General features: G+C 41.5%; 1 protein-coding gene across 11 annotated transcripts in view; it reads left to right on the forward strand.

The window, feature by feature from the left end:
• The window catches only part of PPFIBP2 (PPFIB scaffold protein 2), a 358,545-nt gene that overhangs the window by 117,243 nt on the left and 228,269 nt on the right, over positions 1–13,033 (forward strand). For all 11 annotated transcript variants that reach the window (XM_077460920.1, XM_077460921.1, XM_077460924.1 and 8 more), the window contains exon 4: positions 11,001–11,215. In XM_077460920.1, coding sequence (XP_077317046.1) covers positions 11,001–11,215 — 215 coding nt within the window. The remainder of the gene's footprint in view (positions 1–11,000; positions 11,216–13,033) is intronic.

Raw genomic sequence — 13,033 nt, forward strand, 5'->3', positions numbered from 1 at the left:
CCATAGTAGCAGCAGCGCATGTCTGGGGTCACAGCTGGTCAGGTCAGACCGTGGCGTTCTCTACAGACAATTTGGCCACAGCAGAGATTATCAATAAAGGCAGGTCCAGGTCTTTAACAGTAATGTCCTTCCTGCGTCGGCTGGTCCAGCTCTCCTTATTACACCAATTTAACGTTTACTGCTCCTTCATCCCTGGTAGACACAACTCTGCTGCAGATGCTCTTTCACGGTTTAATCTGGTTTCATTTTTCAAACAGGTACCAGAAGCCGTGCCAACATCAGCACCTATCCCGGCCTGGTCTCAGCTGACCCTGGACTAACCCCACACCTTCTAGCAGCAACAGACCTCATCAATCTATCACTCTCACGCAACACCCTCAAGGCATACCAGGCGGCCTGGAGGGCCTTCAACCGTTTTCTGACATGCCACCATACAGAGACATCCCGCATCAAACAAATCCTGGCCTTTGTCACCTACTGTCACTCAGAACTCGCTTTGTCACACAATACGATCCGGTTGTATCTAGCCGGTATTCAACACTTCACGTCGCTCCAAAACCCTTCTGAGCCCTCGGTATTCTCCTGCCATGCGATACGCGCCGTCTTGCGCGGCATCCAGAGGCGGCAGCCGGTGTGCAGCACCAAACGCCTGCCGATCACAGGAGACGTTTTCAGAAAAATGTCAGACATCCTGGCCACGTCACCTTTTGGCCTACATCCTAGCATAGTCTTACAGGCAGCCATACACCTGGCCTTCTATGGTTTCTTACGGCCAGGAGAATTCACCTGTAGCAGCCCCATAGGACGCACGCTTCGCAAACACCACCTGGTCCGTTGCGGAGATCATTTTACCCTACACCTGGCAGTCTCCAAGACACAACAGACTGGCTCTGGTACGGATGTTCATTATTACAAAACTTATAACAGCTGGTGCCCAGTCTCTACTCTTACCCGCCTGTGGTCCCTGCTGGCCGATCAACCAGACACTAGTCCACTCCTGCCATTCCAGGCTAAACCCCTAAGTACGGCCCGGTTCATGGAACATGTTAGAATTCTACTACGCATCCTCCATCTCAACCCGGCTCAGTACTCCGGACACTCATTCCGCATCGGGGCAGCCTCAACGGCCTCCCGGCAAGGAGTCCCGGATCACGTGATCAAAAAGCTGGGCAGATGGAAGTCTAACTGCTTCGCCCGCTATATCCCCAATCCACAAGTGGAGATGGCCCAGGCCTTTGCCAAGCTCACTGAGTAAATAAATCAAATCAATAAAGCACAATCCCTACCTGTATGTTTTTGCCCCCTTATTTGGTATACCGTACGTTAGACCAAGGCACACTTTCAGGTCTATTTCAAGTGGTAAGTTTTATGTTAACCCTGTTTGTCATCCTTATCCGTACCGGCCATAGGGCTCTGAACCATAAATAAGAAGGCCAGTATGGTGGCCTGAAATTATGGGAGGAGCCCGGAAGGGTATTTAACCAGCCCGTTCGGCTGTGCTCCTTGTCGGTTCCTGTGCGCGATACCCACCCTCCCATCCCCTTTCTAGGGCATTTCACAAAGCATCGTACTCTTCACAAGAGTACTCATTCCACTTCATTTCATTTTCATTTCATTTATCCTCATTTCTTATCTAGGGTATGCCCCCTTATTTGGTATACTGTACGTTAGACCAAGGCACACTTTCAGGTCTATTTCAAGTGGTAAGTTTTATGTTAACCCTGTTTGTCATCCTTATCCGTACCGGCCATAGGGCTCTGAACCATAAATATATATATATATATATATTGTGATTCCACACTTCTGGGTAGGGGGCACGGAAGGGGCGCCGGCGGCTTTTTGTTTCCGCTGTGATTACACACAGTAGAAACCGATCGGCAGGTGCAGGGTACCTGATGTCCTCAGGCAGAGATACAGAACTGCAAAATGTAAACAAGGCAGATCGCCGTTTGACAGGAGGGAAGGGAGTTTGTGTCCCTGCAAACCAGGAAATAAATTCCATCTCTTCCCCTGGTAAAAGCACCTTACACAGTACAGTAGAACACAGGCTAGGCCCACAGTGATCCCTTTGATCGCCCCTAATGTTAATCCCTTTCCAGCCAGTGCCATTAGAACAGTGACAGTGCATATTTTTAGCACTGATTACTGTTTTTGTGTTAATAGTATAATGTAAAGTGTATTGTCACTGTAAAAGTGTCAGTTAGTGTAGTAATGTCAGCTGCAATATCACAGTGCCTGATAAGTCACTGATCGCCACCATTACTGGTAATAAAAATAGATAAAAATATCCTATAGATTGTAGACACTATAACTTTTGCGCAAACCAATTAATTTACACTTATTGGGATATTTGTTTACCAAAAATATGTAGCAAAATACATATTGGCCTAGATTGGCTACCATGCACCGCTGCACCAGATTTTGCACTCTCCAGGTTTAGTAAATCAGCTCCATATTGTTGGAAGAGAGAAAGGACAGTAGCTCGATGGTCGAATTTCGAACGAATTTTCTTTTCAAAATCAGAAAATTCGTTTTTTTTGTGATCCGATGATGCCACCATTGATTTTCGAAATTCGGCCAACCAAGCCTTCAATTTCACCTCATGTTGCTACAGAAAATAATTTTCTTGGCCGGGAATCTTCTTTTCTCTCAGTAAATTTTCTTTTCTTATTACATTTGTCGCACGATTCTCCCATCATTGATTAGAAATCGTTCGTTTTTCAAAAAATTTACAACATGTCCGATTCCTCAAATTTGATTTCCGCACGAAAATCGGCTGTTGCTGCAGCCCACTAATGGTGTGAAATTCATACGAAAATTCATAGATACGATTTTCGAAAGAAAATTCTTTCGAAATTCGAACCATGTATGGCCGGCATAAGTGAACATCTCTCCTTTTTATCTGCCTTCAGGTGTGATTTTTATATTTCCCACACCTGTTACTTGCCCCAAATGAGTTTAAAGGAGCATCACATGCTTGAAACAATCTTATTTATCCACAATTTTGAAAGGGTACCAAGAATTTTGACCAGCCCATTTTTGGAAATTCATGTGACATGCCCAATTTGCTTTTTTTTCTCCCTTTTTTTGTTTTGTTCCAATACACACAAAGGGAATAAACATGTGTATAGCAAAACGTGTGTTACTGCAATACTTTTCTGTGAGAAAAAATAGATTTTCTGGAAAAATTTCTGGGGTGCCAACAATTTTGGCCATGACTGTATTTAGTAGAAGAAGAATATCTACACAAGAATTTCGACCGGCCAGATGAATGTTTGTACATACTTTTTCACATTTTCCTTTAAAGTGGTTCCCTAAAGTCAACATGTCTAATCAAAATAATTTGAATGTTGGTAAGAAGCTGAGTGGATGTGACAGGACTGACATGGCCTGCAGCCCTGATCATGCTGCTTGGAAAGTCTCCTTCTCCGCTCTTTACTATTAATAAAGGTGCCGCCTTGTCAGAAATGATCCCTTTACTCATTAATTGGCACACAGAAAACCACAATTTCTGCTTTGTTTCAGCTTTTGTTATTTCTGTAAACGGAGTGTTGGCAAGTAGCTGATAAACACAAGCTACAGTGCAAATATGTGTGGGATATTGGGTATGTTATGAGGATTTTCCTTCCCTACTGAGCTAGAATTCACCATGTTAATTGAGGTTAGGTTCACACTAATGCCTTGCGGGAAACGCCGCAATCCGTGCATGTTTCCCACACTGCATTCAAATTGCACTGCTTTTGTGATCAGCGTTAGTGTGATCTCAAATGCAAGTCGCAAACGCAGCGTGTTTGACGACATCAGATGGTGCGATTGCAGTCTGGTTCCAAAATTTCAGCATGTGGTGTGATTTGAGCCCATTCCAAATGAATGGGCTCAAATTGAACCGCACTCAATTACATGTGGATTGAACGGGAATGTGGTGTGGTTCCTGTGCGATTCATATGCCGGTCATAGTGTGAACTGAGCCTAAAGGTTAGCACAGCATTAAAAAGCAGAGAGAAAGCAGAATGAATATTTTACATTCATAAGAACGTTTAAAACGTACCTCTCATGTTACACACTGTCAAGTTATAGTCTACTTTCACACTGGGGCGGTGAGGACATTAATGGTAAAGCGCAGGGCTATTCGACCGCTGATAGTGGGAGAAGAAAGGGTTAATAGCATCTGTGTTCGTTCATGTCAATGGGCAGGGGCGCTTTGGGAGCGGTGTATACACCGCTCCCACACCGCTCCAAATATGCTGCTTGCAGGACTTTTTTCCCGTCCTGCAAGCGCACCGCACCCAGTGTGAAAGCACTCAGGCTTCCACACTGGGTTGGCTTGAGAGGCACTTTTCAGGAGCTTTACAGGCGCTAAAAATGCTTGAAAAGCACCCCTGTGTGAAAGGGGTCATAGAGTGTCAAGCCAGTGGTAAAGTCTAAAATGCATTGGTTACAGTAGGGTTGATTGACTGAAATCAAGACTAATGGAAAAGAAAGTTATTATAGATTCAATGGATTGGGGATCAGTAACTGACTAGACTACGTACCCCAGATGACGTCATCCTATGACGAAACGTGCGTCAGGTGGACAGGACGTGCTGACGTCATCGCGTTTGATTCTCTGAGCGAACGGGCGCTCGCTAGCCGGCTGGCTGTTTATGCTATTTTTACTTTTACGTTTGTAAGTGTTTTTTATATCTTTCATATTAAACAATTGTATCAGTATTACACCATGGGAAGTTCCCACTTTTCTATTTCTGGGTGACACCTGGTATACATCCAAGAATCTCTGCTACATCTTAATAGTGGTTTGTCGGTCGCATTGGGTTCCTGGTTTGACGCCCTCTGAGCTGTTTATCCGTTTAACAGCCGCAAGCTGTTTGTTGCTTGACTCTGGTAAGCGTGTATTTCTCACGGTGATCAGCACTCATTGGTGACGGAAGATTGCACATTTATATCACATTATCTTAGTTGATAATTTGGACTTCATTTTATATTCGATTTTTCATTAAATGGGTTGTAAAGGTAAACATTTTTTCACCTTAATGCATTCCATGCATTAAGGTGAAAAAACATCTGACAGTGACGGCGCCCCCAGCCCCCCTGTTTTACTTACCTGACCCCTCGAAAGTCCCGCGCTCGCCTCCGATATCCTCTTTGCCGCTCAGCCTGGCTGTTGATCAGCTGGAGTGGATGGATTGAAAGCAGCGCAGCGCAGCTTCTGTCAATCACATTTAATGACGCGGCGTGCCGGGGGGCAGGGCCGAGTGATACAGTGAGCAGCTATAGCCGCTGGCTGTATCACGGGAGCGCGCCTGCAAGTGCTTCTCCCCAATGCGAGGGAGCTCGCATGAACGTGAGAAGTACTTGCGGGGGGAAGCAGAGACAGCCGCAGAGGGACCCCAGAAGACCAGATTCGGGGCCATTCTGTGCAAAACGAGCAGGTAAGTATAAAAAAAAACCTTTAAGTTTCACACCCACATTCAATTCTTTGCTATCATATTCTTTTGGACTTTTATTCATTTAAGTATTCAATCTATGTTCAATCTATTTATTATTTTTTATATATACATTTTTTCACATCCATATATATATAAATTTAATTTATTTAGCACTGGTTTACCACTAGTGGTTTCACTGTCAGCGCAGCTATTTCTTCCTTTAACTGGATAGACTAGCCTTTCTCAACATGGTGGAACCCTTGAAATAACTTTCCGGTCTCAGGGAACCCCTGGTTTGCAATAATTACTATATCTACAGCTCATGGTAAGTTAGCATGCTGAATACTGGGAAAAATTTTCCTTAAATTTGTAGAGCTGGAAAAAATCATTGGGAAGAATATCATGCTTACAATCATTGGTGTAAGTAGTTACTCACCTAAGAGGCAGAAGTTGCTCATTGCTCATGGAACCCATAGCAACCTTTTGAGGAACTCTAGGGTTCCATGGAACATTGGTTGAGAAAAGCTGGGAAAGACACTCTTGACTCCAGAACAACATACTCCAAGACTCTCTGGGAACTTTCAGACTTGCATGAAGTCAGATGAAGGAAAACTTCAAGCATGTTCAATACCTTTGGCGAGGAAGCTCCCATACATCAAGGCTTCCCTTGGTGAGCACCCAACTGTAGCTCAAGCCATAGAAATACAGAAAGACGAGCCAGACCAAAACCATTTTAATTGTTGGTACAAAAAGTCATATAAAAACAGTAAATGCATTTCAGGGGCAACAGCAAACCCATTTCTGAGCAGCCATGGAGCTCCATTGCTGCTTAAAGAGGAAGTAAACCCTGATGGGTTTACTTCCTCTTTCATTCCCTGCAAAGGCAAAGCATAATGGACTACTATGCATCTCATAGTAGCCCATTATGTGTCACTTACCTCACACAGGAGCCAGCGATGTCACCGCTGTCCCCTGTAGTCCGGCGCATCCATCTTTTCGGTGGGGTCTCGCAGCTCCATTGTTGGAAATGCCACGCTCAGTGCGCCTGCGCGCCGCTGTCTACGGCGCATGCGCCGTAGACAGCGGTGCCTGTCTTCGGGCAAATATCTCCTAAACCGTATAGGTTTAGGAGATATTTCTTGGACCTACAGGTAAGCCTTAATCTAGGCTTACCTGTAGGTCAAAGTGGTTTGTAAGGGTTTACAACCACTTTAATAACTGATGTCAAGTTGTTACTCCGTGGGGAGAGTTCAATACTGGTTCTAATGTAGACCTGTAAATTCACTGTTTTCTCTGAATCCACCCAAGCTTTATCCTGTGTTGAGCCCTGATAAGGGGGGAGTGGTGTTGCCCCCAAGACACGTTGACTGTTTTGTAGACTTTTTACCAATTACTAAAATGATCTTGGACTCTTCATCTGGTTTTTATTTGATACTCCGCGCTGTATTTCTATAAACACTTGAGGCAGTTTTGCATTTTGAGTGAAAAAAAAAAAAAAGTCACAATCCTCTAACTTATAATTAATATTGACTTTTTGTTCTGATTAAGTTCTCTCTGTAAGCAGTCCATTGCAAATGTAAATATTATAAATGCCAGGGAATTAAAGCTGAATGGTAGTTGCATAGAAACTGCCAATTACTACAAATGTTTTAATTAAAAATGATTAAATGCATTTTAAAATGTAACCTGGGTAATTGCCTGGATTTTAGTCCCCTGTAATCCTTTGAACAGCAGCATTATGCCATGCATAAGAACTGGTGAGGAATATCTCACAGGAAGAGATAGCAGAGTAAAAAAAAAGGAATGAATGATTACTGTGCTTCTACCACTCCTTTATTGTCCAAAACACAGAATGAGGGCAGGGAAGTGACCAAGCTGTACTGCTAAACTGCAGAAGGGAAATGTCAGGTCACCAACCTGGCTCTTTTGTCTAGTAGGTCTATGTATATCTCAAGACTTTCTGAACACATATAAAGATTTGTTTGCAGATAAAACATCTCCTATATATGTATTTCAACAACGTGTTTAGCTGTCTTCCAGGAGTTTGACATTAAACCATTTGACGGTTTCTTATATCTGTCAAGGCCTCTATTGGCGAGATCCCTACACTTGAGTTTCTGGGTCTGCACATCTATTGTGCCACTGTGAGACGTTCCCACTCTTCTTCCTGGGTTTTCAATTTATTTAATATTTAGAAAAATGTGAAAGGTGGACCTGGAACATCTAAAACTGCCATGTGGATAGGAACAGTAATGCCCCGTACACGCGATCAGAAATTCCATCAGAAAAAACTTGGATGGTTTTTCCAATGGAATTACGCTCAAGCTTGCCTTGCCACACAAAGTTCACAAATTTACAATATAGTGAAAAATGAGTCCATGTACTATATAATCAAATATTATACAGAAAGGAGAGATGAAACCACCACGTGATGAAAGAAATCTTCTAATGATATATCAAATTCAAGGTGACAGTTCCTTCCACCATCAGTATAGGGTACTCTTACCGAATCCGGTGGACCACTGAAAAATCAAATGGTCAAATAGGCTTAATCCAATACACAGGATGAACGGATCCAGCAGCACCAATCCACGTATGAGGGCAAGATGAAATCTGGTAAAATTTCTCCAGCAGCATGGAATCCAATAAATCACTCTGATGCACTAATGATGCTCATGGGATAAGGTTTGCTGTGTATATCCAGTAGCGTCAATCCAGCAAGCAGAGTACGTGCAGAGAGGTCACTACAGCAAAAAAAACGCCCAACAATTATACCTCCCTCTCAGGCTGGTTTTCACACGTAGGTTGAGCACAATGCACGCACTCTGCTTGCTGGATTGACGCTACTGGATATATACAGCAAACCTTATCCCATGAGCATCATTAGTGCATCAGAGTGATTTTTCGGATTCCATGCTGCTGAAGGAATTTTACCAGATTTCATCTTGCCCTCATTCATGGATTGGTGCTGCTGGATCCGTTCATCCTGTGTATTGGATTAAGCCTATTTGACCATTTGATTTTTCAGTGGTCCACCAGATTCGGTAAGAGTACGATATACTGATGGTGGAAGGAACTGTCACCTTGAATTTGGTATAGCATTAGAAGATTTCTTTCATCGCTTGGTGGCTTCATCTCTCCTTTCTGTATAATATTTGATTATATAGTACATGGACTCATTTTGCGCTACATTTGTGAATGAACAGTAAGCCTCTGTACATTCACTCTAAATTTCAGCTGAGGCTGCAGAGAAAGGATTGGGATCTGTGTCCTCAGTCCCTTTCTCTGTTTCAAAAGTGAGACATCAGGGGTATGTTTAGACCGCTGATTTTTCACCAATGCCTCCTCACAGTATTGTGAATTATTTTTTTTATTGTAAAAATTAAGAAAAAATAATAAGAAAAAAAAGTAAGGTCTCATTCACAGGGGTTCTCTGGCAAATACTGTATAAAAGAGAGTTTTGTGTGGTTGGAGTCGCCTGTTACTCTATGGGGATGCAGCGGCTTTATGAGTGCAGCCACAGGTTCTAACTTGACAGTGACCCCAAATGCACATTGTCTGTGTTCAGGGCCATACACCTACACCCATAACCCTGTTAAATTAGGACCTGCGTCTGTATTCGTCCCCATAGCGTAACACACACAAAACTCCAGGCATATATAAAAAAAACACTGATTGACACTGTACAGGCCAGAGTGCCCATGTGTATGAGCCCCAGTATCTGATTCACACATAGAGCTTTATTTATGAACTCAATGCAGTTTTATCCTTTAGATTTAGCAGGAATTTTGTAATGTTTGTTGCATTTGTGTCCGTGAATAATGATTTTAGCGAAAATATTGCTTTGATAGTTTCTGGGGAGGGAGGGCCTTGTCAGTTCAGCTGTACCCTGTGATTTGTAACAGCAGCCCTGAGGAGGTCTCTTGGTAGTCTCTTGGTTATCTGGTAATGAGACATCCTGGCATAGTTCCTGGGTATGTTCCCACCTACTTTGGAATCGCATTCTGCTGCTTTATTTATTTATTTCCATAATAGAAAATTATTTATTTTATTTAATTAATTAAAATGTATAATAATTAATAATAAAAATAATAAATTAAATGATTAGATAATAATGAATGATAAAAATGTATCAGAGAGAAGTAGGGTTCCCTTGTAATGCCTCTTGTGTAGTCTGAAGTGCAAAGATCTGACCAACATAGAAATTAGAAACTGCTGACTTTATAAGATAAGATTTACCTCTGCAGCATCTTTACAAAACACAAGTATTTAGGTAGATAGGCCATTGCAGTGAACATTCATTAGTAGGTTCGTGTTATTTAGCTATATGCTTTCTTGGTAATGTTGCTTGCTCTAGCACTTCGTCATTTTGTACATATTTCCAGACATTTGCTATTCAGCCAGTGTTGTGGGGACACCAAGTGGTGAAATATGAAAACCTTAAATTCCTTTGAAAAAAAAAAGTAATTTGTAACTGCGGAAAATCCCCCTTCAGGGCATTTCTACCATAAGACCATCCCTCATTTTCTCCGTTGTATAGAACATTGTGTAGTAGGTCAGTAATTAGACTGAAGTATAGTGAAGTAAATTGGCCAATAAGTAACTCCTTTAAGCCATCAAAGATCGTGGGCTTCCAAAGCAACCTTTCTAAAACTTTTTACCCCAGTGGAACCCTTTCGATAATTTTCAGGTTTTGAGGAACCCCTGCAGAAACCAATTTATTGGAGGTCAAGGGGATCTCCTGTCTCCCTTCCCCAGTGGTAATACCACTATTTTAGACAGCTAAAAAGATCATTGGCCATATGCAGCTCTGCCAAGTGGTGTTTACAAATGGGAAGTCAACCAACCTTTGGAGGAACCCTTGGGTTTCCACGGGACCACGGTTGAGAATGGTTGACCTGAAGAGACCCAATGACTAAGATGAACTCTAAAGCCTTGTACACACGATTTGATTTCCCAACAAATGTTGGATGTGGGCTTGTTGGCGTAAAGTCTGACCATGTGTATGCTCCATTGAACTTTTGTTGTCAGACTTTCTGCCAAAAAATGTTGGATAGCAGGTTCTCAAATTTTCCGCCAACAAATTTTTGTTGTCGGACTTTCTGATCGTGTGTACACTGTCCATCGCACAAAAGTCCACGCATGTTCGGAATCAAGTAGGAGCCGCAAGAGCTTGGTCTTGTAAAACTAGCTTTTATAATGGAGAAATCATATGACTATTGAAATTCCTTTTTATCGGCTCGCCGTACATCTTGTACATCACTAGGTTCGGAATTGTTGGTCAACATTTGTGTGACCATGTGTATGCAATACAAGTTGAAGTCAACAAAATTCCACGATTTTGTTGCCGGAAAGACCGATCGTGTGTGGGCATAAGATTTCTACATAGTACTGTGGAAAGGGTGAAAAAGTGGTCCTAAGCAAACAAGCAGTGGCAGAAAGTCTTACACTGTTGGACTTATAATGTTGCCCGAGTCTTAATTCGCTTTATTATAAAACCCAAAACCACAATAGTTTCCATTTAGACACACAAAGAAAAACCAACATTTTAATATACTCCTTTATTTCCAACAGGGACAAAAGCAGTCACCGAATTTGCCAATGGAGTCTTTGAAATGGGATCGTCGATGCCAGTGGAATACTTTGGAACTATAACAATTTTGCATCTAGTAGAGGAGTTAAAAATATCCCTTGAAATGGTGGAAAGTCCGCAGGAACGGGAAGCTTTGAGAAACCAAATACCCAACACCACAGCATTTTATGTCATGGAGTGGCTGGAGAGTACGCTGGTGAGTAGATTACCTACCTATTTTTATTGTATGTACTGGGATATATAGAATTTTTCATAGAAACTATAACTTAGGCAACTTTTTTTAAAGAACCCATGACTCTAAAATGCAGAAAAAAATGAATTGTGGTTGGAGAACTATTATCTTCAACTATTCAACAAGGCAGTGCAGAAGGAACAGAATTGTCTTTTATGAGGTTTTTCTATAATCTGTGTTGTTCACTTGTTCACCTTCATTATGGAGAGAAGTGATTTTTTTGAGCAAACATTATGGTGATGCTATAATAACCAATGTTATTTGAGCCAGGGCAAAAAGAAACAATAATGCCGCGTACACACGACCGGACTTTTCGGCAGAATAGGTCAGACGGAATCATTCCGTCTGATATTCTGATCATGTGTGGGATAATCCGATCGTTTTTCTTTAAAAAATTCTGACGGACCTAGAAATAGAACATGTTTCAAATCTGTCCGACGGACTCAATTCCTATCGGGAAAACCGTTCGTCTGTGTGCTAGTAATACGACACAAGGGCAGCTATTTACGACTGGCTATTGAACTTCCTTTTCTAGTCCCGTCGTACGTCATCACGTTCAAAACAAACGGACTCTAGTCCGTTCGTGTGTGGGCAAGTCCATCGTAACTCCGTCGAAAGTCCGTTGGGAAGACCGTCTGACCTTTTCTGATGGAAAGTCCGGTCGTGTGTACGTGGCATAAGAGTTACTTCTGATACCTAAATTCCCCCTCTGCGGCTCGAAAATAACTCTACACCAACATAAAACCTGGCATTGACTAGCCATAAATGAATAAAGAGCATCACTCGTTCAGCACTTTTTGATTGGAAATTAAAGGATTTGCCTAGATGAGAGTTAAAGAGACCCTGTCACCATCTGGTACTTCTAAACTAAAGGCGGGCAGGGAATATGTTTGAATAATACGTACAGAAACCCTGCTTGCTGTGAACAGCAAAGATATCTGTATTATAATTCTGCAGAAAAATCAGCACTTCTGAGAGTCTCGGTAAGAGAGCTTTCTGGGCCACCCGCAGCAAATAGAATATCCACATTGCATATTTATTATTGAAATTAGTTTTGTCTGGAATTCCTTTTTAGGTATAATTTGCAGGATACAAATAATGCACAATTACTGAACCTCTTGCACTATGTATATTGCAGTTCTTCTCATACTGGAAATTATTTTGGATCATATTTTAAAGAAAATTTAAATATAAAATAAACATTTCATAAGAAGTTACACTTGACCTTTCCAGCTCAATACTGTTAGATGGATGTAACAGTATATTCTTCTGCAGAGACAAAGAACATTTAATTGAATAGCAGCTGCGTTCAATCACAATGACACTTGGGTAGACCTTGATTGAAACACAGTGAGATGCTCTAGTTTTTAATAACTTGAGTTACTGCCAAAGAATCTAAGAATGAGATTGCCTTTTGCTGAAAGACAGAGCAAGATGGACTTTGTCAGTAGTAGAATGTTGCCAGCTGTCTCTGCACATACTGTATATATATATATATATATATATATATATATATATGTGTATTACTGTGCAAAAGTGTTAGTCAGGTGTGAAAAAATGCTGTAAATTAAGAATACTTTCAAAAATAGAAGGGTTAATAGTTTATTTTTATTAACTAACAAAATGAAATGCAAATGAACTGAAGAGAAATACAAATCAAATCAATATTTGGTGAGACCACCATTTGTCTTGAAAACAGCATCAATTCTTCTTTTTTTTTCAAATATACCGTATATACTCGAGTATAGGTCGATCCGAATATAAGCCGAGGCCCCTAATTTA

This window comes from Lithobates pipiens, unplaced genomic scaffold (assembly GCF_037356315.1).
Source record: "Lithobates pipiens isolate NorthernLeopardFrog02 unplaced genomic scaffold, aLitPip1_a1.2 Scaffold_10, whole genome shotgun sequence".
NCBI lineage: Eukaryota > Metazoa > Chordata > Amphibia > Anura > Ranidae > Lithobates > Lithobates pipiens.